At 41.8% G+C, this 23,777-nt stretch overlaps 4 protein-coding genes across 6 annotated transcripts in view; 3 read left to right on the forward strand and 1 right to left on the reverse strand.

Moving 5' to 3' along the window:
• The window catches only part of LOC115758257, a 65,731-nt gene extending 49,490 nt beyond the window's left edge, over positions 1-16,241 (forward strand). The window contains exons 2-6 of the mRNA XM_030698812.1: positions 2,526-2,872; positions 2,950-3,171; positions 6,866-7,101; positions 15,301-15,765; positions 15,864-16,241. Of these exons, the coding sequence (XP_030554672.1) occupies positions 2,526-2,872; positions 2,950-3,171; positions 6,866-7,101; positions 15,301-15,765; positions 15,864-15,882 (1,289 nt within the window). The 3' untranslated portion in view covers positions 15,883-16,241. The remainder of the gene's footprint in view (positions 1-2,525; positions 2,873-2,949; positions 3,172-6,865; positions 7,102-15,300; positions 15,766-15,863) is intronic.
• LOC115758258 (protein hunchback) lies at positions 10,271-11,991 on the forward strand. The gene is made up of 2 exons (XM_030698813.1): positions 10,271-10,376; positions 10,443-11,991. Exon 2 carries the CDS (start codon positions 10,779-10,781, stop codon positions 11,751-11,753), a length of 975 nt encoding a protein of 324 aa, XP_030554673.1. The 5' UTR covers positions 10,271-10,376; positions 10,443-10,778; the 3' UTR covers positions 11,754-11,991.
• LOC115758259 (cleavage and polyadenylation specificity factor subunit 6) lies at positions 12,783-13,626 on the forward strand. The gene is made up of 2 exons (XM_030698814.1): positions 12,783-13,494; positions 13,567-13,626. Exon 1 carries the CDS (start codon positions 12,835-12,837, stop codon positions 13,192-13,194), a length of 360 nt encoding a protein of 119 aa, XP_030554674.1. The 5' UTR covers positions 12,783-12,834; the 3' UTR covers positions 13,195-13,494; positions 13,567-13,626.
• A 325-nt stretch (positions 16,242-16,566) lies between the features above and the next one.
• Positions 16,567-21,874, reverse strand: LOC115758262. 3 transcript variants are annotated; one of them, XM_030698822.1, is made up of 8 exons: positions 21,760-21,874; positions 21,239-21,699; positions 20,376-20,665; positions 19,971-20,307; positions 19,283-19,917; positions 19,017-19,208; positions 18,656-18,893; positions 16,567-18,077 (listed from the first exon to the last, which is right to left on the reverse strand). In XM_030698822.1, the coding sequence occupies exons 1-8, from the start codon at positions 21,783-21,785 to the stop codon at positions 17,803-17,805; spliced, it is 2,454 nt and encodes an 817-aa protein (XP_030554682.1). In that variant the 5' UTR covers positions 21,786-21,874; the 3' UTR covers positions 16,567-17,802. The 3 variants fall into 3 exon arrangements, with proteins under 3 accessions (XP_030554682.1, XP_030554680.1, XP_030554681.1); XM_030698820.1 differs by having other exon boundaries at positions 18,656-19,208; positions 21,760-21,872; XM_030698821.1 differs by having other exon boundaries at positions 18,656-19,208; positions 19,283-19,908; positions 21,760-21,871.
• Positions 21,875-23,777: the final 1,903 nt, after the last annotated feature.

Genomic DNA, 23,777 nt, shown 5'->3' on the forward strand with positions numbered 1-23,777 from the left:
TGTCTGTGCCACCAGCCATCAGATGTTGCCACCCGCTGCTGCCCACTGCCACGCCCACTTTGTCACATGCGCTGCAGCGCCTTTGAAGTTATAACCGAGCTGCTGTTGCTGCTGCTGCTGCGACTGCGGCTGCTCTTGACTGCGGTTTTCTGTCTGTTTTCATCTACATTTTCTTGTCTCGCCTTGCTTTCTCCCTTCTGCCTTCTCGCTCGCTGTCGCCAGGCTTTTATTTGTCTTCAATTAACATTGCAACATGCCACTTGTGCCACATTCGTATGCTCTTATAGAGGGTGTTAACATTTTCCCATGAAATGTGTAACGCATGAGCCCTATATCCATATATATTCTTTATCCGTTTTAGTCATGTCCGTCTGCCCGTCAAGAAACATGGCATATGTCGGAATCGGTCGTATCTGGTGTGGAAAAACCTGTTTGTTTTTCAAGAAATCCTAACCAAGCTTGAATATTACAAAATTTATCTTGAAAACATCGCATCAGTTCAAAAATGAGTTTTTATACGAGCAAATTTTCTATTAAGCAAACTCAGCTATTACGAGCTTCATAATACTTCCCACATATCTGCACAATCTGAAGCCATAGGGTATTTAATCTTCGGCATGCAATTAGCTGTTTTTTCTTGCACTTTTTATTTTTTGTGCCTTGTCTTGTTTCATTTTATTTTTGAGATATTTTCTTTGCGTTGTTTGGTTTTTGCCTTTTCAATGGCTCCCACAGTGTGTCAGCTTATTTATTAGTTTTGTTTTCTCTCTATCTATCTCTCTTTATTTATATATCTCACTCTGTCTCTCTCTTGCTTACTTATTTTTAATTTACAAGTTTTTTCTTGCTCTGCTCAGCTTTGACAACGCTTCGGCTAATGAAAGCCCCAACTACAAAGCATATTTTTGCCTTTTCAACTTTTGCGCTTTTATGCAATGCCGCCAGCCAATAGAGGGGTGGTTGGTATTGGTGCGGGGTGCGAGGGGCAACCTGTTTGGAAAGTGTGTCAAATGCAATATTATTATTTATGCTTTGGCTTTTTATTTCATTTTTTTTTCTTGTTTCTTTTTGTTTATTTACCTTGCACTTTGTGTAATTGACAAGTTTGTTGCATACTTTTGGATCGCTTGCCAATAATTGCAAATGGCGCTTTGCACGGACTTTGCAATTGGCTTTGGCTTTACTCAAACTTTTCCCATGGATTTCTGTTGCCATAAAAGCAATTGGAATTGAAAGATGTTGACGGCTTCTATAAAAGGTGTTCTTTTTTCAATGGCTTTCATTAAGTAGAGCACAGCTAAAGTTTTGTTTACAGTCGCGAGAAGCTCTAAGCAATGACAAAGGAATTGTGAATAAGCATTTCTCAATTATTTAAAAATAACAAAAAAAAAGTAGAAATAGAATTTATTCCAATGCAAAACTTTACCAGTTTTCTTTTATAAAAGGTTTGTTAAGAATTTCATTGATTAATTCTGCAATTTCGCTTAAAGTTTTACCCTCGAGTTCATTGAACGCGGCTTCAAGTTTCCTAACGTCTTTTAAAATTTTTGTATGCTTCGCTTCTCTCTATTTGATTGTATTATTCTTTAATCTTAGCTATTGATCATTAAAGTTTTTTTTTTATGTATCTGAAATAATTTCTCTTCAATTATGTTAAAGCAGCCGTTGCAAAACTTTTCAGTGTGTCATTTCTGTTAGTTATTGGTTCTTTCTATGTACTATAATCGAAGATAATTCGCAGAGAAGCTCTAGCTTACTTTTGACATTTGCATCTTTTTTGCTTGTGTCATATTTTTAACATTAAGCACATTTCGTTTGAGTAAATAAAGTATTGAGAAGCATTGTCGAGGCCTTTTGGAGCTTAAAAGAGATTGAAGTTTTAGCCCATATGCGCAATTCCTCAGAAAATAATAAATTGCTTCTCTGCGCTCCTCACTTCACTTTCAAGTATGACTCTTTGTATGGTTTGACATTGGCTCTAAACTTGGTTTTCCGCTCTTTGCCGCTCTTTGCCAATAAGCATGCATTTTTAGAACTTTCTCTCAATAGACAGCTCAAGAGCTCATTAATGTAACTTTAATAGTTTTACAATTCTGTTTACAACGTTGCTGCAACTTATGTAAGCATATGTTACAGCCGTTTTCAACACCTGAGCGTGCTCTTAAGTATTATATGTCACACAAGAAAACCCCTACGCTGCACTTCGCTAATGGCTCACTTTAGCGTAGTGGCTCACACACACACACACACACACACACACACACACATGAGCACGGCTCTAATGCAGTTAAGTGCGCAATCAGGGCCACGCTGCGTATACGTAATCTGAAATTTAAGCTGATAGCAAATGAAAACAGCTGACGGCAGCGCTTAAAACACAACGCGTTGAGTGTTGCGTGTTGGTTGCAATGCAAATGTTTCCACAATTTGCTGCAATTGTTTCTTTTTGTATTATGTTGTTGTTGTTGTTGTTTAAAGCTCATTAAATGTAAATGACTCAGCACGTGTCTCCCATCCGCCCACAGGTCGCACACACAATGCCAACTATGGGCTTTATCACATCGGACAACCGGCAACGGCTGGCGTTAAACAGTTCGCCGAGACGGGCAAAACGGAGCTGCTGGACAGCAATGCCGGCGAGCAGCAGCAGCAACAGATGCAGGCACAGAAATCCTCGACAGCAACGGTTCCAGGCACAGCTCCAACAATGGCCGAGCGCAGCGTATTTGATGAGTTCAGCCTGCCGGCCATACAGCTGGGAGCGGGACGGAGCGAGGCGAAAGTGTTTGTGGACAGCAATCACAGTTTGGTATCGCTAATGACGCGCATTGTGCCCTCGCCGGATTGGTTTATAGGCGTCGACTCGTTTGAGGTGAGCTTTGCAAACCGAGAAATCCAATGCATTTGAAATCCCAAACACTAAATTCTCTTTTTTTTTGCTGTTTGCAGCTTTGTGTGGGTGGCTCCTGGATTGACACGGTGACCGTTGAATTGGATCCACTTGATGCGGGCACCGACAACGGCTTCACCTTTACCGCACCCAATTGGCCAACAGCGCCGCAGGGCGTCATCTATCGCATCACGTCACGCTATCCGGCCCATCCAGCGGGCAGCTTTTACTATCCAAAGAGCAAGCGGCTGCCACCCATTGCCACGTTTCAGTTTATCAAGGTAAGTGGAGGAGCACCTGCTACTGCTCCTGCTGTTGCTGCTGATGTGCTCTTCAAAAAAGCTTAAACAACTTAATTAACTGCAAATTAGCAGTCAAAATGTTGCTGCCCCCGTTTACAGCCCCTAATGACTTTTCATGTGCGTCCTTCAAACTCAAACCCCACCACAAAAAAAAAAAAAGAGAGAAAAAAGAAAAAAAATCAAAGTGCTAATGAGCCATTAGCATTACAATGGCGTCAAACATGTGTAATGGCATTGCGTGTGTGCTTGTGGGTGTGTTTGTGTGTGTGCTCCGAGGGACCACAGCATATTCCTGTGGCTGCGTGTTAATGCGCTTTATAAATCAGCTGCTTCAGCAGCTGGCGCTAAGCGGGCGGAAATAAACGCGAGAAAAAAGTTTACAAATAAAAAAATATACAAAAAATTACGTTAATTTAATTTAAATGATATGTCTGTCAAAAAAAGCTGTGTTGAAAAGCTAATAATGAATTTGGTTGCCATCATTAGAATGTTAACTAGGCAGTTGTACATTGCGATGTCAACACTAATTACATGTAATTTCAATTCAATATATTTTTTTAAATTAATTTAAAGAGAAAATTAAACATTTTTAAAACTTAAGAGAAACAGCTGAACATAAAGCATGATTTATTAAAGAGACTTGAAAAGGTGTCGTCAATTGGATTTAACGAAATAGAAATGTTTTTCCAGCGTTGGGAATAGGAACAGTCTTAACATCAGATATAAAACCAGCAAAAAATGGAATGCTTAGAAGAATAACAGCTTTAAAGCTCGGAGTACAAAGTGGAGGGAACGATTAGAGATAGTAAAGTTCAGGAAGTGGAAACAGTAAATCGTAGAAACACTTTTAAGTGGAACAGCTTACATTTCAAAAGCTTATACGGTCACGCAGCATACGGTTGCAGCAGATACTGTTTGTTTAAAGTACTATGTTAAGCAATTCTGTTAGGCAGTTATGTTAACAAGAAAGTGCCATTCTGTTATAAGCACTGAGACCTACATTAAGGACCTATTCCTAATTAAAAGTTTCAAATAAATTAGTCTTGTAAAGAAGCAAATTTAAGAATTGAGCATGATAGGAGAAGGGACTCAAATTAAAACATTATGATTTCTGACATATATTAAATAAATATTGGTTATGCTTATAGACACGACCCACTTTTTGAAATACGCATCACAAACTATAGTCTTTCACTCAGCAACTAAACTCGACTTATTCCCTGAGGAGCTTACATAATTCTGCTAGCCACCAATCAATTTCATAATAAATAACCATTCTAATGTTTCGCTCAAAGATTAAATAAATTCCCCCGGCGAGCCGAGGGCCCCTCAATTAAAGGTACACTTGTATTCAATAAATTATTTCTAAATCGCCATTACGTTATCTTAGCTACATTTACCATCGCCCATTGCACACACAGTAGAGACCACATCAGAGAAGGCGCCATTGCATTTGGCCTTAATAAGCGCCAATCCATTAGTTGCCACAAATCGTGAACGTGCACCATTTCAGCACAATGCTAATGCAAAATTTGCCATGGTCTTAACATAAAAGAAGAAGCAGCGGCAGCAACAGTCACTTAAACCGCCCACGCATACGCACACACACACACAACAAAACACGCACACACACTTGTACTCACACACGCACATACACAGCGGCTATTCAGGCATTGTAATTATATTGCTGGACGTTGTTCAGAAAGTGCGGCACTTACGCTCACAATGCATAGAACATTGTTGTACACAAAACCTTACGCCCAGTTCCACCCGCAAATCGTACCCTTATCAACCCCCTACCCACCCCTCATCCACGAGCCAGGGGTTGTAGTCGTTGCCGCTCATCAAAATTGCTTTTATGTGCGTCTCTCGGCCGCACATAAAATTTACGCCCGGCTCTGTTGGCAGATGTTTCGACTACGTTTGCATAGTTACTCGGGGGCTGTTGCTTTAGGTGTGGGCGTGGCACTTACACTGTACGTGTGGTCATTATTCTTTATTTGTTGGCCAGTTTCAGCGCCAGTTGGCCGTCTCTTGTTCTTGGTGTTGTTCTGCTTGCCCGAGCTGCTGTTGTTGTTGCTGTAACGCCTTTTTGACACAACTAATTCTAGTTTTATTTTCTATGGTTGAGGGCGTGGCATTTGGTTGGCGACGTTGGTGTGAAGGCCCTAAAAATGTCTACTCTTTTGCATACCCTTTCATTGACTACACCTGCAATGTCAGCCATCTAATAAGTAGTCAAATTAATATATAGGAAAATAAAAATTCTTCCATTTTATAAACTTATCTTTTGACCTATTCTTCTTAAAGAACTGTGTTAGAAAGTTGTCACATGTTAATTGGATTTTGCTAATACAACTCTTAAATGTCGAGAAATCTTAAAAAGCAAATAAACAATATATTTAATAACCCAATCTCTGCCAAATTTTTCTTATGGTATATGAAATCGTGAATCGATCCAATCGAAGCACATATGGTTACATTAGCTACATTAAAAAGCACCTATTGAAAAATCTAGCTCTTATACAAGAAAGGGTATTCAAAGTGTACTAATTGGCGCATTGTCGCATTTATTTAGCTTATATTTGGCCACTTTTGTTTATGGCCAAACGAAATGGAAAGTTATTTACTTAGAAGAAATGGTCGTCGGCTTCATTTTATGGCCAAGACATGTGGACCAGGCCAGGAGATTTAGTTATGCAGGCCCGCCCGCTGCTCGGTGTAATTATGTGTTGATTTGGTTGAGCATTAAATTCTGAAATTTGGTTGAAATGTTAAAGTGAATGTCGGAAATGCTTTGTGTGCCATTTGCCGCATGCCAAAAAGGGCATGAAATCTCGGATTGGAATGGAATGTGTGAGAGTCGAGACCGTGAGTGGAGAACAGAGAGCTGAGCCTGTGTTGTTTGCCTGTGGATTTGGATCTGGGTCTGTTTTTGTAATCCACAAGGAATTTCACAGTGTTTGTTGCGCCGTGCGGATTATGTGTGGATGTCTGTGTGTGTATGCGTGTGCGTGTGTATTTAAATGCCACAGAAGCAACACGCGGACTAGAGCCGTGCGCTGTCGACGCATTTGCGAAAAAGGTAGCCCCCGATAAGCTGCGGGCCCCAAAGTGTGGCAAAACAGGGCCAACAACAACATCAACAAAAACGAGAATGTGGCAATAACAATGCGAGGCGCTCTCTATATAGAAAATGACAGCAGCCCAAACAAATAAATTAAAATGCGCGACAGCGCGCCAACAAAAGTTTTTATACTCGCTGTCGCAGACCCAATAGCCAGAGCTACCCCTCGCTACCTCTTAGTCCTAAGCCTGCCCCGGCTCTAGCTCATGTATACACCTGCCGCATAGTGGTATTCTCTGCTGTGTCTGTGTCAATATTTGCCACAAATTGAAATTAGCAGCGCGTTAGGCGCACCTGTACTCAAACTCACACACACATAACACACACAACACACACACATGCCCATACTAACCTCAGACTCACACACGAATGCTCGCAGCTATTCATGCACCTGTTTTGTATTTAGCTGTAAGCATTCGCTTTGCTCATGCCGGGCACATAATCCGCGTAAATTAATATGCTGCACACACACACACACATGTGCCCGTGAGTGTGCTTAACATTTGCTTAGCTGAGTCTGAAAACCTTCCATTTTCCATTTTGCAGCTAAGGGAGTACGAGCTGAGCGAAGTATTCAACATTGCCGAGGATGATCGCAAATATGAGACAGTCCAGACGCAAACCCACCTGGATGCCGAGCACAATCACGTGGAGATGAACAACGAGCTCTCCGCGAGCATCGAACGGGAGCGTCAAAGGGAGCGGGAACGGGAGCAGCAGACACCCTTTAATGATGAGAGGCAACGCATACGCTCACAGCTGCTGGCCAAAATGAATCCAAAGTGAGTAGAGTACAAAAAATTTGTGCTTTAATTCAAAATTTTACAAAGCTTCCACAAGGAAAACCATGAGCTACCTTTATATTTTTTCTCTATATTTGAGACATCTAAATTTATAAAAATATAAATACAAAGTCTAAGCAGAGTTTTTCCGTACTCATTAATTTTCCAAATGAAGCCGATCAATATTTGTAGAACTTAGACCCAAATATGAGTCTCATTGTAATTAACTGCGCTAAGCCTTAATCAATAACAATTTTGTTCTTTTCTCAAACTAATTTTAATTGACACAAAAATGTATATGTACTTCGTGGCTGTATCTAAATATAGCCAAGCACACAGTCATGAATGCTCAATAATTACAAGAAACTAAAAATAGGTAAACGATAAATTAGCTTCAGCGATAAAAAATAATGACAAGGCAGAAACATAAAAGAACACACAAGGCGTATACGCAATTAAGTAGTTCCACAAGCTAACAAGAGTTCAACTGAAAGGCGATTTGTAAGAGCTTTGACACAGCTTTGCTGTATATAAATAACATACATAAGGCTGTGCATTTTTTGTGCCTACGTGACGCATGCTTAAATGCAGTTGACTCTGGCTATCTATCTGCGTATCCTTGTCAATGTGAGCTAAACATCAATTCGCCATACTTAGCATATGCGTGAGGTGTTTGTCCGCGACGTGGAAAACTACTTGCAACACATTTAAAGCAGGCACCAGCTGCAGCAACAACAAACAAAAGCAGCTCTCTAGCACACTTCAAAGCACATTACACTACTCCGGCAAACAGCTTGTGAAGGAGGGGGCGGGGCGTTCGTGTTTGGCCTGAGACACTGACAGAGATCGTGGCACGTAGCTGGGCTAATGCTGCAACTTTAAAAAGTTTTCCCCAAAAGCAAGAAGTAACAGCAAAAGCGGACGAAGAAAACAAACAGAGGCGCGCTGTCGTGAGTGACCGACTAGAAGATGCCCTGGGGCCGGTGAGGGTCATTCCTCTGCCACAGGGTATACAAAATTCATGTTTGTTCTTGATCTGTGTATTTGATATGTCTGCATCTTATAGTTCGAGTTGATATATTTAACTTGTACAGGCTAAAAAGTCGATTATTATCAATTGAGCTTAAACGGAAGTATTTCGATAATCATTACTTAATATCCAAATGAAAGACATATCGCTAATCTAGACTTAATACCCAATAGATCAACTCAGATGGCTTTCATCAGCCTGTTACAAATATTTCCAAAGAAACATTGTGGCCCTTTTCAAGCAATTTTCTATGGCTACAGGGTATACAAATGTGCCAGAAAACTAAAGACTGAAATCCAGCTCGACCTAGGACAGTGGGTCTTCTCAACGTGCAGGATACGTAACGCAAACTAAAACAAATCCAGTGCCACGCCCACCTAGCGTGCAAGTGGAGTGGATTTTTGGCACCATTGGCACTGGTAACCTGCATATTTAATGACAAGTCCAAAGACCCGAGACCCAGAAACAGACCGAATCCAAGCCAGCCGATGGGCAGGCAGGAGTTGGTGGCAAACAAGGCTGGGGGCAGGCAGGGCTTTGAGGCGCGTACGTGTTCGAGTGTCAGCTGGCTAAAGTGCCGCTGGCGATGCGTGGGCGTGAGCTAGAGCGTGGGCGTGGCCTGGCCTGGCTTCAACAGCAATTGGCAAGCTGACAAAAGCGCCAAGAGCAATGCCAACTAATGCCAAGCGCCAAAAACCTGCTTGGATAGTGTAATTACTCGCAATCTTATCAAAATGCCGTCGCGTGCCTCTTTCGGCGTCTATAAAAGCAAAGCACACACCAAGCACTCGACACACACACACACCCGGTCTCAGCAATATGTTCGCACTGGCAGCAACAACGACGCTTATTGGCCTGAACAGCGCATGCAACATGCCGCAGCAGCAGCAGCAACAACAGCAGATGCAGCGGTTGCAACAAATGCAGCAGCTGCAAATGTTGCAGCAGAGCCAATACAAGCAGCAGTTGCAGTCGCAGCGGAAAAGTAAGCCTTGACCTTTAAGAAATGAATATTCACATAAGAAGAAGAAATTCATCGTACATTTTGCAGCGCAAGATCCAAAAGCAAATCCCAAGCAAAGTGAAGCCACAGCAAAAACTCATAAAAAGTGGTATAAGAAATGCTTTAAAAGACAAAAAACTACAGAGCCGCAAGAAATTCCAAAACAAAACTGAATAGCTTGCTACTGAGAAACTAACTTCTTCCAATATAAAATATTGACATGAACAAAAACATCTCTTACAAGAAAATAAACAAAAAGTTTGCTTTAGTTTTTGGTTGGACTGTTCTTTGGTGTCATTTAGGTTATATATTTTATAGCATCTGAAAGATTGTGAATTGGACTCAAACTAGTTCGACTTGCAATTTTTTCTTCGAGCCGGGCTGGGAACCTTCAGGGCCTTAAATTATGCAACTGCAGCGAGGGACATTCAATTAAATAAAAATAGATAATTTTAAAGAACCTGATTAAGCTAAAGCTGTCAAACTGCAACAGATAATTAACCCAAAGGGAGTGAAGTGTCTAAAACTACAGAGCCTACCCTCAAACTAATCTAACATTCTAAAAAATCGCAGAATGAAAAGCTAAAGAATCGAAAAGGCAAGAGGATCCTTAAAAAGTATAACTAAACAAAAAATATCTTGTGACACAATAAGCCAACCAATGCTTACCTCCCACTGATATTTAATGTAACGTACAAAGTATTATGGGCTTAAAACTGAATCACTTAAACTAAAACCCAAACGAAAGATATTTTTATCCAAATGTATTCAAGATAAAAAGTAAAATCATGTTGCAAAAGACATATGGTTAGATATAACTTCAAATGCAATGAATCTCAAAATAACCCATTAATAATAGGTGCACCCAAACTTAATTGAAGTGCATGCAATGAACTCTGTGCTTTAGAACAGCCCAATAGCATGACGTCATTTAGTTATCAATTACAATAGTTAAATAGTTGAATTTAAAAAATGAGCCCTGGCCTATTGACAGCTCTGAACTATCTATTAATATCTTATCAGGTCTGTGAGATATGCAGCTTGTTCGACTTATAAAAGTAAGGCAAGTGCCCGCCAATACCAACAGTAGAGTTAACTGCGTCCAGACAAAAACATCAGCAAGACAACAAACATATTGAGCACAAATAATGTCTGTGCCGCCAGCAACACTTGTAATTATTGGAGCGAGCGCAAACAATGCACAGAGAAAACGACAACAGAAACAACAACCACAAAAGAGCAGTAAGCCAGATGCCAGATCCATATACAAATGGAAGTTGTTATATCAAAAATTAATGTAATTTGTAGAGTCCAGTGCTCAGCAGCCAGAAGGTAAAGTTCGAGAGCAGTTACCCAAACAACAACAACAACAACAACAACAACAGCAACAGCAACAAGCACAGCCAAATGCCAAGTTAAATAGTTGCCAAATAAGTTAAAAGCGAAAAAAAAACCCAAACATTTGGCAGCTATCTTATCGGTTATCTAGCGACTATTTGTAAGGATTTGTAGCATGAAAATACATTTGCTATGACATAAACATTAGACTATAAATTGACGGGGTGGGGACTGTAAAATTTTAGTTAGACGACACAGCGAAGACGCAGCTGAACGCGAGCGAAAAATTAAATTTAAAAAAAAAAAATGGAAAGCAGAACAACAACAACAATTGAAGAAATTAGCACGGAAATAAATGGCGCAATAGTAATAGAAAGTTTTGAAATAGCAACAATTGAGACGACGCCAACGCCGGCGAAGCGCGTGCATCACGAACAGCATCATCACAAACATCGTCATCATCACCGTCAACATCATGATCAAAGGGCAACGACATTAACCATAACCGATGTCAGCGATGGCTTGGATATTACAGAGACTGAGCAGCCAGAGACAGAAAATCACCACCATCATCATAAAGACAAACAAGCCGAACCACAGTTGTCCTTGCCACCACCACTGCCCAAGTCCTCGCCACCCTATCTAACGCCCAGCGATGAACAGGACCAGTTTGTGTGGCTTACTGATTTGGATGCGTCGCCACAGCAGCCAGCATCATTAACTGAAGAGCCGAAGCCGCTGGCAATGCAGACACCACCCACGCCCAGGAGCTCAACCGGCTGTCAACCACTCCAGACAGCAGCAGCAGACACTGCAGTGACATCAGCAGCAGCAGCAGCTACTGTAAGTCAAACAGCGTTCAGCAGTGAGACTCAACTGCAGCAGTCTGCACCTGCACCACCGCCAACTGCAACAACCGAGCAGGCTGTGTCGCTAACGGATTCGGATGCGCTGCCACAACAGTCCGCGTCCTTGGCCACAGTTAAGCAGTTGCCACAACAAGCACCAGCCGCCAACAATAGCTCTGAGTGGGTGGTGCAGTCGTTGACCGTGGCTGCAGCTCCTACAGCTGCAGCAACAGCTCCATCAGTACGCCAAACGGAGCTCATCATTGAGACTCAACCGATAAAGGGGGCGCCATTGGCACAACCTATGGTGCTCGTCGGCGAGGTAACTGCCGACACCATCGATACACGCAGAAAATCGTACAGGGTCAGCATGGATTTGACTGCATCACCACTGCAGGAGCCGAAGAAACGATGTTGTTGCCGGATTTCCTAAGAAATTAATCTTAATCCTCACCTTTGAATAGAGTTTTAACTGAGCTTTAATTAGAGCTTTGAGTAACATTTAAAGCTTTCTACTTACCTTTAATAAAAGGCAATGGAATATATAATGCATTAGATCGAGAGCGGCATAGTGTGTGTTTTAAAGCTTCTTAAGTTCTAGTCAATATACATACTTCGCATATATTGCACTAGAGCTAGAGCTTCATAATTAAAGATGTCTAAATAAAAGCTTCAGGCTGTCTGTAAATAACATTTGGCCTGCTTGAAGCTGTAAAACATTGGAAGAGATGAAGCACATAATTCATACTCATTATGAGAACCTATTTAGGTTTTTCAACACGTTAACTAGAATAATCCAAAATACGAAATAAACTAAACGTGCCGAAAATTTAACAGAAATCTTGTCCAACATTATTTCGAATTTATTATTGGTTTGCCTAAATAATAATAATCAATAAGCAGAGAAATTACTAGTTCTAACTTTAAAAATCGAATTTTTTATAATAGATCAGAAGTTAACATTCGATTTTCCTGCAATCCTAACATTCCACTGTCTTCCAGAATTTCGAAGATATGTTATGATATGTTAAAACACTTAAAAACTAAAATATTTTTAGAAATTCGATTTCTTAGTACACCTCTTTAAGTTAACATAAATGTTACACATTAGTAGAAATGTTAGTTTACAGGGCTGTCGCATATACAACGTTACTTAACATTCATCTCTTATCTAGACACTACGCTTACTGCAATTTGAGTCACAATATTATTTGGCTTGCTTCTGTATGTTCAGAGCACATTCCCCAGGCTGGTGAGGCACAGTCATTGCTGTGCTCGCTATCGATGACAAAGCTGCCTTATCTGCATGTGAGCATTAAGCTTCCTCCTACGCACCCTTATCTAATCGTTGGGCAAACAAAATCACCGTCGCTGACAAAACGTAATTGATAATTAATTAGATGTGGCCACTCGTGGGCAACTCCAAAAAGTGAATGACCATTCCGATAAAACACTTCACGACCGTCAGTCAACGGTCAGTCAACGGGCGCTGAGCTACACTCGAGGATAGCGCGATGCCGCCGCCAGGACGCGGCTTTGGACCCGGCCCAGTGCACCGGCCACCGCCCGGACCCGGCTTTCGGCCAGGACCCTATGGCCCCGGACCGCCGCCACCCGGACGCACCAATGTCAATGTGGATGTCAATATTGGGGCACGCCCGCCGCCCATTGGCGTGGGCATTGGCTTTGCACCGCCGCCGGTCGTTATTGGTGCGCCTCCAATTGTAATCGGTGCTGCACCACCACCACCGCCAGTTGTTGTCGAAACCTACGGACCGCCACGACCCGCAGTGGTTACAGCGCGTGTGCAGCCGCCCGTTGCCACAGCCACTGTCTACACACAGCCGGAAGTCTGTTGTTGTGTTATTCTCTAGACGAAGTGTGCGTGTGATTTGTGTGTAAATATCTGTATCTTTATAACCAAATGAGCATCTTCCATATGTTCTCTAAATCCATATCCTATATATTGTGACTGTGAATAAATTGTTAAGTTTTGTGAGCGCAAATCTGTTGCCGATTTCACTGAAGAGCTGAAGAAATTGAATATTAATTGTGTTATCTTTAAATTTATCTAAACTTATCAATGCGACACTTTAAAGAATTCCCCTTGGGACTGAACCATTTAAATAGGACAGTCTTTTGCAGCTGTCAAAGGCCAGATAACTTATTCTAGGGTAATTATTTAGCTTCAGACGATAAGAAATAAAATGTGATTGATAGGTTAAACTGTGCTAAAACACTTCTAGTTTGAAAAATGAGACTGTTAACGGGCTGTTAACAGGAAACACGTAACAAAGAAAAACGTAGAAAAATATGTTAATTTTCTATTTTCTTAAAAATACAATCAAATATTAAGGTCAAACTGAAAGCTTTTATAACAAATATTTAAGCTAAAAAGCAATATTAAAACTAGAAGTAGTATTAAGCACAAGATCCTGTTATATTACAGCTGCTGAAGACCGCTTACAGGCAATGTCCATAAATGGTAAGACTTTACAGAATTCACCAAAAATTGTACAAACACGCAGTTTGAGAGCTACTGTGTTTTAATAACAAACTTAGAATATTTCTTATTTCTATATGTTGCCAAGAATTTTCCAGGAATTTTGTGTTGTGAATATAACATGATAGGTATGATTTATGTAGAAGCTACGCTCTTACTTGTTCGCTTTATCGAATAGGGCATAAAAAGAAACACTATTTAACATTTTTTCACTACTTTAATAACAAATTGCATTAGGCAAATTTGTTGGCAATAATTTTACTTTAAATTAGGAATTTGCTTGTAAATCAATTGCTTTTATGATTTGCTTAAGTAGCACAGAACATAGAAGGCTGCGTTACAAGCAGGATTTCGTATGCCTTAATACAGACTTTGAGGCACAGACACATCACAGAGAGATTACACATACGCCATGTTAGCTGCTGCTGTTGTTGCAAGGTGTTTTTCTCGCTGAGCGCGTTTCTTATTTCAGCACGTCAGCTGAAAACAATTTCAATTTAAATTTGCCTTTTGCAGTTCGCTCGGAATAGGGCCGACGCGGAAGAACAGGCCGGGCCCAGGCCAGAGGTGGAAGCAACATTTGCTGTGCCGCCGTCAGTTTCCTTCCTTCCTTCCTTCCTGGGCGACTTCCGTGTTTTGTTTCCTGCACTTTTCGTTTATTTGCATACACATGCCGCGTATATGCCGTGCAAAATCGCGCAAATAATAATGAAAAAAGAAATCAAGCGAATGGAAGGAGGTAGCGTGAAGTAGGAGGGGAGGTCGCGGGCTGGTCCGGATTTCGGGAAATACAGGGCCAAGTAAATTGACGAAAATATTGAAAACGTGTAGCGCGAGACTAAAAAGTCCAAACGAGTCGACAGACTTAAAAGCCTCAAAAGCGTCGAAAGTGAGAGGAAAATGTGTGGAAAGACGTGTGGAAAACCCAGAGTCGCCAGAGGCTGCAGCTGGTTCTGCCGACTGCCGTCTGCGTGGGAAAAGTAATGAAGAAAATTTCCCAAATTGAAATTACAAACATTCCTTTTTTCTCGAGAGTAAGAAATTTGTCCCAACAAGCACACAGCACACAGTGTGTGCACATGTGCGTGTGTGTGTTGAACGGCAGTTATTAGCAACAATTTGTGTTGATCATATTTACGGCAATTACCGTTAGACGAGCGCATCAAACTGTAGCAAGTAAATGTTATTTCATGCGCAATTTGTGCCCGTGCACAGTGACTCGAACCCCGCAAAATCACGCAATAACTTTTACATTTCACTTCAAATGGAAGAATGCAAATAATGCAAAAATCTTTTCTAATAAAAAACATGAATTCTTTTGGTATTATATTTGTTTATATAGAAATTAATTTTATATATTATATAATAAAAATATTTTATAAAGTCAGTAATTCGATTGATAAAGTTGCATTGATATGTTCTTTCTTTTCTATGAAATTAATTAATTTAATTTTCCATTTTTGTTTCGCACCCACAGCTACAACAACAGCCAACAGCCAGGCGGTGTGGTCAATGTGGTGCCCAAGAATGATAAGCATGCGCTGATGCAGAGCATTGCCAGCAGTTACCGGCGCACCGATGCGGCCAATAACAACATAACGAGCTACCCGGCAAAGGCCACAGGCTCTGCCACTGCCACTGCCAGTGCCACAGCCTCAGCTTCAGCCTCCGTCTCGGGCAGGGGCACGGGCACGGGCACGGGCACGGGCTCATCACGACGTCGCGCTTCGTTGGCGGCGTCGAAGCGGCGTCGCGACTGTCGCGTCGGCCACTGGTCCGAGTGGACGGCCTGCAGCAAGAGCTGCGGCATTGGTGAGATGCATCGATATCGCAAAGTCATCAAGCATGGCAAGCGCGGAGGGCGACCCTGCCCGGCACTGCAGCAGTCCAAATGGTGCGGCACCGAGCGCAACTGTCACGGGCCGCAGAGCTATTTTAATTGGTAAGTGGACCCGCCCGCCGTGGCACCCACCCGCCCAGCAGTTCAATATCGACTGTTGTATTCAAATATGCATTTAATTTCTCCAATAATGACTGCAGGTCCGATTCAGACACATGAACGCGCTATGCTGCAGCAACCGGCCATATATAAATATAATTTTAATTTAAGGCGTAAGAATTGCTTTTTGTGGACAACAGTAGAGAAAGAGACACGAGAAATCCCGCAGCGCAGAGGCCGGAGACGGCAGAGACAACAAACCCAAACCAACTGCTGAGCGATTTTAATTTAAATTTAGATTACGATACGAAATTCACAAAGAAATTGATTTTAAAATTGCACGCAAATGCAGACAGTAACATTTTCGAGATATATATAAAAGAAAATCATGAAAATTGCATATGAAACCGAAGACTACTGACAATATTTAAAACAAAAAGGATTTAAAAAAACAAATAAGGAAACACAAACATTTGGCTATAACAAAAACAAACAAAAAAAAAAACACAAACAAAAACCAACAAAAAAACCCAAAAAAATTGTCATAAGTTCTTTAATTGAGTTGCTTAAGCTAATTTTATTGTATAAATCAAGCAAAACTTTCAACATATGTGTCATATATATATATATATATATATATATATATATATATATATATATATATATATATATACATTTTTTTTTGTTTTTTGTTGGTTTTCTATATATATATATATATATATATATATATATATATATATATATATATATAGAAAACCAACAAAAAACAAAAAATAAACACACAAAAACAAAAACGTAAAACCAAAAAAAAAATCTTCATAGTAGACGTACAAATTCAACCAAAGCGACTTATGCGAGAGCGGTAAGTAAATATTTCATTTGTTATTATTTTAATTACATTTTATTGCTTCAAAATTCAATTTTCATATACACAAAATCAAACACATGTTTTAAGGCGTTTTGTTATACTTATTTTTCTATTTAATTTCATTTTGACAGCCATTTATGCAACCGCGCTCGCATATCTAAGTATATAAACTAAATCAAACCAAAAAAAAAAAAAAAAACAAAACAAAACAAAGCGTGAACATTTGCGTAACCAAACAAGGAAAAAAACAAAAATCACACACACTTTCACACTCTGTAGGTATGTGTGTGCGCGTGTGTGTGTGCAACAGCAATTAAGCTAACATTAGATGTAAACTAAGTTAATTAAACTCTAAATGAATGCAATAAAAGTAAAACAACAACAACTGCAGTCGATTAAAATCTAGTTTTAAAAATACCCAACAAGCTCAATATGGCTCAAAACCACAAACCGTTTGAGAGCCACAACTTGAAAGGCACAAAAACAAGACCAAACAATTTGCGGGCCTTTACACAGACTGTTCAGTTAAATGTCAAACGGCAAAAGTTCAGTTTCAGTTTAAATACCAAAAATAAAAGTTTGACAGCCACATTGATTGACAGACAGACTATGCCACACAACTTACGCAATAAGCCTTATTTTCATTTCAAGTGCAAAGGCCAATGATAAATAGTTAAAAAGCAATTGAGCTGCAGTTGTGGCACTGACAATTAGAAAGGCACATCGTATAATAACAGCTTAACAGTTTGAGAGTCACATAAAGCTTGGATATGTACAGTTTGAGCGTGTAGCTCAAGCAATTGCCTTGGTGTGCATTAAAATGTTAGACAGCCACTTGAGACGCATTGCTAGAGCCAGAGAATTAAAATTAAGCTACAAAATCTTAAAAATGTGAGTTCAGAAACAGTTGGAGAGCCACGCACAGTTTATAAGCTTAAGAGTTGGGAATGAATAGCCAGAGGCACAGTTTCGGCAGCAAATTGAATGTAAAATAAACCAATCAAAAGCAAATTACACATAAAATATGCAAAATTATGTAATAAATAAAAACGACAGCAGCAACAGCAAACAAAACCATTTTGTAAAATACCACAAACAGTTCAAACAGCAGCAACTGTGACAGCAACAACAACAACAAGTGCCAATAAAACCAATGCATCGCAAACTGTGCTCTATTTTCGAAGTGCTCTTGATTGATATCGCTTTTGACGCCATTTAAGCAGCGCCGGCAAAATCAGCTTCAGAGCGCCCGCCAGCATTATGCACAGTCCAGCAAAGGCAAATGGCACCACATACCCGCCCGTTTTGTCGAGCAGCAAACCACCCAAAGTGGTGCCTATGAATACACCCAGGCCCATTGCCAGAGCGGTAATGCCAAAGGCGTTCGTCAGCTTCGTGAGCCCCAAGTAGCGCACATAGATGAGAGCGCGCAGTGTGGCATAGACAGCTGTAAGAGTGCGGAAGAAATGGGGGAGGTAGTAAGTTTGTTAACTAACTCTAATACTCTGTTCACATGTGGAAAAAATCAAGTAAGAGTCCACTAGTGGGTACTCTGAATCCAGCATCAAAAGCTCTCTTCTGCTCGCCCAACATAATGGGCAACGCTTTTTTATATAGCTTCGGTGCTTATTGTCCGATCGTGCTTAAATGTTCAGTTCCTGAATATGGCGTGCATTTGCTCGTTTTTCCAAAGAGGAAACTCTAAGAGCTATGCAAAAGGGGATATGCTCAGCTTCTTTCTATGCTATAAAAGAGTCTTTGGATGACCTTAGGGTTCAACATAAATTTTTATCGATTTCTTAAACACGGGCGGTCATATCGCACTCAGATGTTTAGCGACTACCATCATGTGTCCGATGATAATTTAAAGAGAAGAAAGACGACAGCAGACTGTCGAAAATTTAACTTTATCTCTGAGAGTCAGCGATCCTCGCATCACACGTTTTTTCACACTCATTCCATATGTTGTGAACAGAGTACTGCCCAGTCGGTCAGAACCGACTTCTTAAAGGTAGATCAACCCACCTGGCGCAATGCCATAGCACAGCCCATAGACCATCTGAAACCAGATCAAATCAGTGCCGAAGAAAGCGCTGATGAAGACCATGACGCCGCCGAGGAACATGCCACCGCCACAGATATAGTTCGTCCAGCTCCTCAGCTTGTAGGCTATAAATCCGCACAGGATACGCGTTACGAAATTGGAAGCACCGATAGCTGGGCCAATCATCCGAGCATACTCAGCCGGTATACTGGTGCGCATCTTGGAGTAGAGAAAGGGTATATTGAAGCCCATCGGATAGAAGAAGGCGGAGGCCAACAGGATGCGGAACTCAAAGCTCTTCAGCAGATGTACATCGAACAGACGATTCATGCCTTTCATTACCTTCGTATGGAGCCAGCCACGTTTCCTTGGCTTGCGCGACTTCCTGCGCCGATGTGTCTGCGGAGCGGTGGAAAATGTGTGCTTTGGCGAGAGGGGACGCAGCCGCCCATCGGAACCGGAACCCGTTCCCGACATATTGCTGCTGCCGTCATAGTTGTGTATATTGTGCAGACCATAGGCAGCTCTTTGCAGCTGATGAAAAAAGGGAAAAATATATCAGACAGACTCGCAGTGAGCTGATTTATGAGGGGCTGTGGTGCACTCACATGGGTTTGGGTGCCAACCAGCTCCAGTTCCTTGCCATCGAACTGCTCCTTGTGGTGCGGCTCCTCATAGTCAATGGGTCCCGTGTAGAAGAGATCGTCGCGCTGCAGAAGATCCGGTCGCACCACATAATTGCGCTCAGAGCGCTCGGAGGCGGTCCATTCCTCTCTAACTTTCGATTTTCCGCAGCAAGGACAGCAAAATTGGATGCAGCGACGCAGCTTACCTTTCTTTTTAATGGGCGGTTCGTAAGTCTCGATCACGTTGTGGGATCTCTTGGCGGAGAAATCATCGCCGAGAAAATTGTGCACATAGAAATTGCCATAATACTCATTCGAACTGCTGCTGGTCAAGGGATCCGCTTGATGCACCACGCCCACGGGCGATGGTGCAACCTCCAAATAGGCAATCGCCACAAATAGTAGAAGACACAAAAGAATTACCTGAATGCGTATAGTATTCCGCCAGCCCATGTTTTGGACCAGAATATTGTTGGTAATGGAGAAAATTAATATGCCAGCGCCGGCACCCGAACAAGAGAATCCGCTGGCAATGGGCCGATACCGCTCGAAATAGAAGCCAATGATGAGCTGTGAGCTCACCCAGATCATGCTCAGTCCGGGTCCACCTGCGGCGACTGTGGCCTTTGTAGTTGGGGGTTAATCCATGCAGCACGAATTCGATACTTACCAATTATGCTGTAAAAAAAGATCACCGCACTCAAACTCGGACTAAAGCTGGCCGCCAGCATGGCCAGGGCTGAGATGATGACGCCACCCAATGCCACTGGCCGAAAGCCATAGATATTGATCAGCGCGCTGGAGAAGGCGCCGCCAAAAAAATAGCAACCAATTTGTACGCTGCCCACCAGCACCACCTGCCCGTTGCTCACATTGAACTCGTTGGCCATGTGGGGCAGCAATATGCCAATCGTAAAGACGATGCCATCGACAATGAGTTGTGCTATAAAGCTAAGGATCAGCACCACCCAGCCATAACCACCGTCCGGCGGTATGGCCATATAGATCTATGGGCAGGATTTAAAGGCGGTATCATTAGTCATGATTGATTAGCCTTCTCCACCCACTCACTTACGAAGGCCAAGCCGGAGGCCAGCCTTAAGTTCGGCGGCAGATTGCCCTGCTGAAAATCGTTTGGGTCCAGATCCACCACCTCGCCTTCGGTCACAATGATCGTGCCGCTGCTAGAGTACTTAATGCTGCTGCTCTCCTGGGTCCGAGATCTATCCGATTCGTCCGATCGCGGTAAATCCGTGAAATCGCTCATTGCCGCTATATTCGATTTGGGCAGATGGTGGTTAGTGGTTTTTGAGACAAGAATCGAGTCATCCGATTCGTCAGCAGCCGGATTTGGTTTAGCATGTCCTAGTTGCATCGCAGATTTGTATAACATTAGTTAGGTTAAAAAGCACGTAGCATAATTTTCAATTTCAATGTAATTGCTTGACTAGGGGATAATCTGTGCCCAGCGCTAAGCTGCACTTAGAATCATTCTTCCCTATATTCACATTGCTCTTGTTTGCCTTTATCCCTTAGAAACTGCATTCTGAACTTACTTCGATGTTTAAGGACCGATTTTTAAGATATTTACAGGGTTAAGCAATACAAGGGCTATGCAAAATACAAAAGCGTGTATTAACGCGAAGCGCTTTCTCTAGAAAATTACTATTTAATTTTGGTTAAAATGGAGGAAGATATAAAATAAGTGAAATAATCTTGATTTGTATTTACTATACGAGAATGTAGCTAGCTTTCTTAATCTTCGAGTTATGCTTAAGAGACCTAGTCTCAAAATCGATATTTATCGATATTTTGAAAATGGGATGAAATTTCAACAAAGATTATTAACTCGTTATGCGTGCAACATACGAGAATATATATTATCATTAAAGTAACTCGGGGTAGTCAATATTGAATATATTTTAATCTAGAACGTACTTTTTTTGAATACCTTAGTCTTCTTGGTGGTAAGCGGCTCGTCTTGATCGTAGTTGTCGGAACTGGTGGTCTTTCTTGAACTCCTGCGGCCATGCGTTTGCTTGTAAGGCACATTGGTTGGCAATTTGTGCGGCACTTCAGATCCAGTTGGTCTTAAGGCTGAGTTAGGGTCGCCTACAGGGACTGTTGGTACTGTGGGTCGATTTGCCACACGCGTTCCACGCAGGTACACCGGATCGGTATTCACCTGCGCATCCTTCATTTCACGCGGCCCCAATGGTGCAGCCAGCAGGATAAGCGGCATTGGCAGAGCCTCAACAGGCTGCCGCTCGCCATCAACGGTGCGCCCAGTTCCTGTTGAAGCCACATCCGAGTGCTCCAGCCCTTGGGCAGCCGTTCGCGCCTGAGACGTGCGCTCGCATTCCTCCTCTGGCAGCCGCGGCGTCGACGGCGGCGTTCGACTGTGTGTGCACAATTGTCGGTTACTTGGTGGTTCACTGGCACCACTAAGACACACTCACCTACCCTGGCTACGTTTTCTGCTCATTTTTCGACTCGGAGCTAGCTGACATTTTTTTCAAATCTCTCTGCGTGGCTGTCGCACCCAAGTGAGGTCTTAATGTCAATGGCAGCGCGTGAACTAACAGCATGGGACAGCCGTGAGGCAGCAGTCGGAGCAGTCACAGTGAGCGCATCCTTGCCTCAGCCCTGGCGTCCTGGCATGGCGGCGTCTACGCCAGCCGAAAGTGTCCTCGCTACGATATGAGAAATTCCTGGCTGCAGACCGCGATGCTAACCCTGACGTTTGCCACCCCCACAACCGCCCCTGCAGCTGTTGCGATAGACAGACAGTCCCCAACATTTACTCCCGCACCCGCATTCCTGCAGCCATACGCTCCAGTTGCAAGTTGCAAGTTGCGAGTTGCTTTTACTGCAACTGTTACTTTTGCTATTTCCCATTCCAGTTACTGTTTATTTTGGCCCAACAAAATTGCATCAGTGCAATTTCATTGATTGCAAGTAAATGAAATCATTCCAATGTCCCGCACACGACTCCTTCTCTTTTAATGCCTGCCCCACGCCCTCCGCTCCGCTAGGGTCTAGTGTACATTCTCAGCTGGGGGAAGTGGCAAGTGTATTTGTGCTTTATGCGCACTGAGTTGCAGTTACTTAATTTACAGCATTATTTATTCAAATGGCAAGAGAGCACCTTAATGGGCACATACTGAGGGACTCTCATTTGCCATACGTTGCTATATTATTCTCTTATATAAGATATTCTGCAATAGCGTATATATACAAAATATTTAAACTTATTTTAAGGGAAAAATTGCTCTAATGCTTGCTTCATGTCATAATATAATATAAATATAAAATAAAATACTAAATATAAGCGCTTCTATAGCTGCTACTCAAAACATAGTTTTATCCCTACACCCATAAGGAATTGGTAAAAGGGGTATATTAATGCAACAGACGGAGGGAAGCATCTTCGAACCCGTCAAGTATATATTTCCGTGATGAGCTATCCGCCTGTCCGTTCTCTATATAAGAGCGTCGATCTTGGAAATAGCTCGATACCTTATACATATATAACTTATTTATATACTCTACTGTACAATAGGCGAAACGAGTTTTTCATCTATTTTTCGTTATGTTCTCCCATTTTCATAGTATCGATAATTATCAATTTTTAGAGAAGGATTTGTAAGCATAACTCGTAAATCATTTTAAGCCGGGTTTGTAGAATCACAGAATGAAAGAGCTGGATAAAACAAAAATTCTTTTTTTGTCTCAACTATCTGAAATTTATGCTCGGTATTTATCAAATTATTGGAATTTAGAGCGGAACAGATACTTCCTACTCTCTGGATAGGCTAGGAATAACGTTCTGTTGGCTAATTCAATTCAAAGTGTCAATAATCGGGTAGTTTGCTCGTGTATATGTAATGGTAGCGTCCACCAAATGGTTTTTTCTTGTTTTCTCTTTTTTCGCCGAAAGCTGGCTGTAAGCCAACGAATTCGAATTCTCGCTTTAATGGCAGCTGCTAAGCTGGCTCCAAGGCTCGACACGACAATACAAGCACACAAAAAAAGCACAGAAATAAAAAAATAGAAATCAAGTAAAAAGTCGAGAGAACTGTGTTCGGGCTCGGCAAAACAGCCTCATGCATTTTTTGGTTTGCTGCGCACATCAAAAAAAAAAAGAGGGAAGAAAAAAAAAACAAAACAAATAAAATAAAGCCAAACAAAAACAGCGGGCGAAAGGTTTAAAAAAATCCAATAAGTATACGCCACGTTGTACGCGCTGCTTGGACAGTTAACAGGCACGGCCAGTTTTCGCTTTTACAACCCACTCCAGCCCATGCAAGATATGCATGAGTGCAGGGCCATAAAATTGGGTCAATTGCTGTTAACAATTTGGCGGCGCAATCTTTTGCCCGTTTCGATTTCAAGGCAGCTGCCCAGGGCCCAATTGGGCTGCCAAAAAAAACGCAAAAATTGCAGCTGGCTGTTAAAAAAACTAGCACATTCCAAG

This window comes from Drosophila novamexicana, unplaced genomic scaffold, assembly GCF_003285875.2.
Source record: "Drosophila novamexicana strain 15010-1031.04,08,12 unplaced genomic scaffold, DnovRS2.1 tig00000137-arrow-arrow-pilon, whole genome shotgun sequence".
NCBI lineage: Eukaryota > Metazoa > Arthropoda > Insecta > Diptera > Drosophilidae > Drosophila > Drosophila novamexicana.

Bases quoted from the DNA above. Each gene is read 5' to 3' on its own strand.
- LOC115758258 (XM_030698813.1), top strand. From the start codon at position 10,779: ATGGAAAGCAGAACAACAACAACAATTGAAGAAATTAGCACGGAAATA.
- LOC115758259 (XM_030698814.1), top strand. From the start codon at position 12,835: ATGCCGCCGCCAGGACGCGGCTTTGGACCCGGCCCAGTGCACCGGCCA.
- LOC115758262 (XM_030698820.1), bottom strand. From the start codon at position 21,785: ATGAGCAGAAAACGTAGCCAGGGTAG. The intron at 19,209-19,282 runs GTGAGTGCACCA...TTTTTTCATCAG, and splicing joins TGGTTGGCACCCAAACCCAT to CTGCAAAGAGCTGCCTATGG. The intron at 18,078-18,655 runs GTGGGTTGATCT...GCACTCTTACAG, and splicing joins GTGCTATGGCATTGCGCCAG to CTGTCTATGCCACACTGCGC.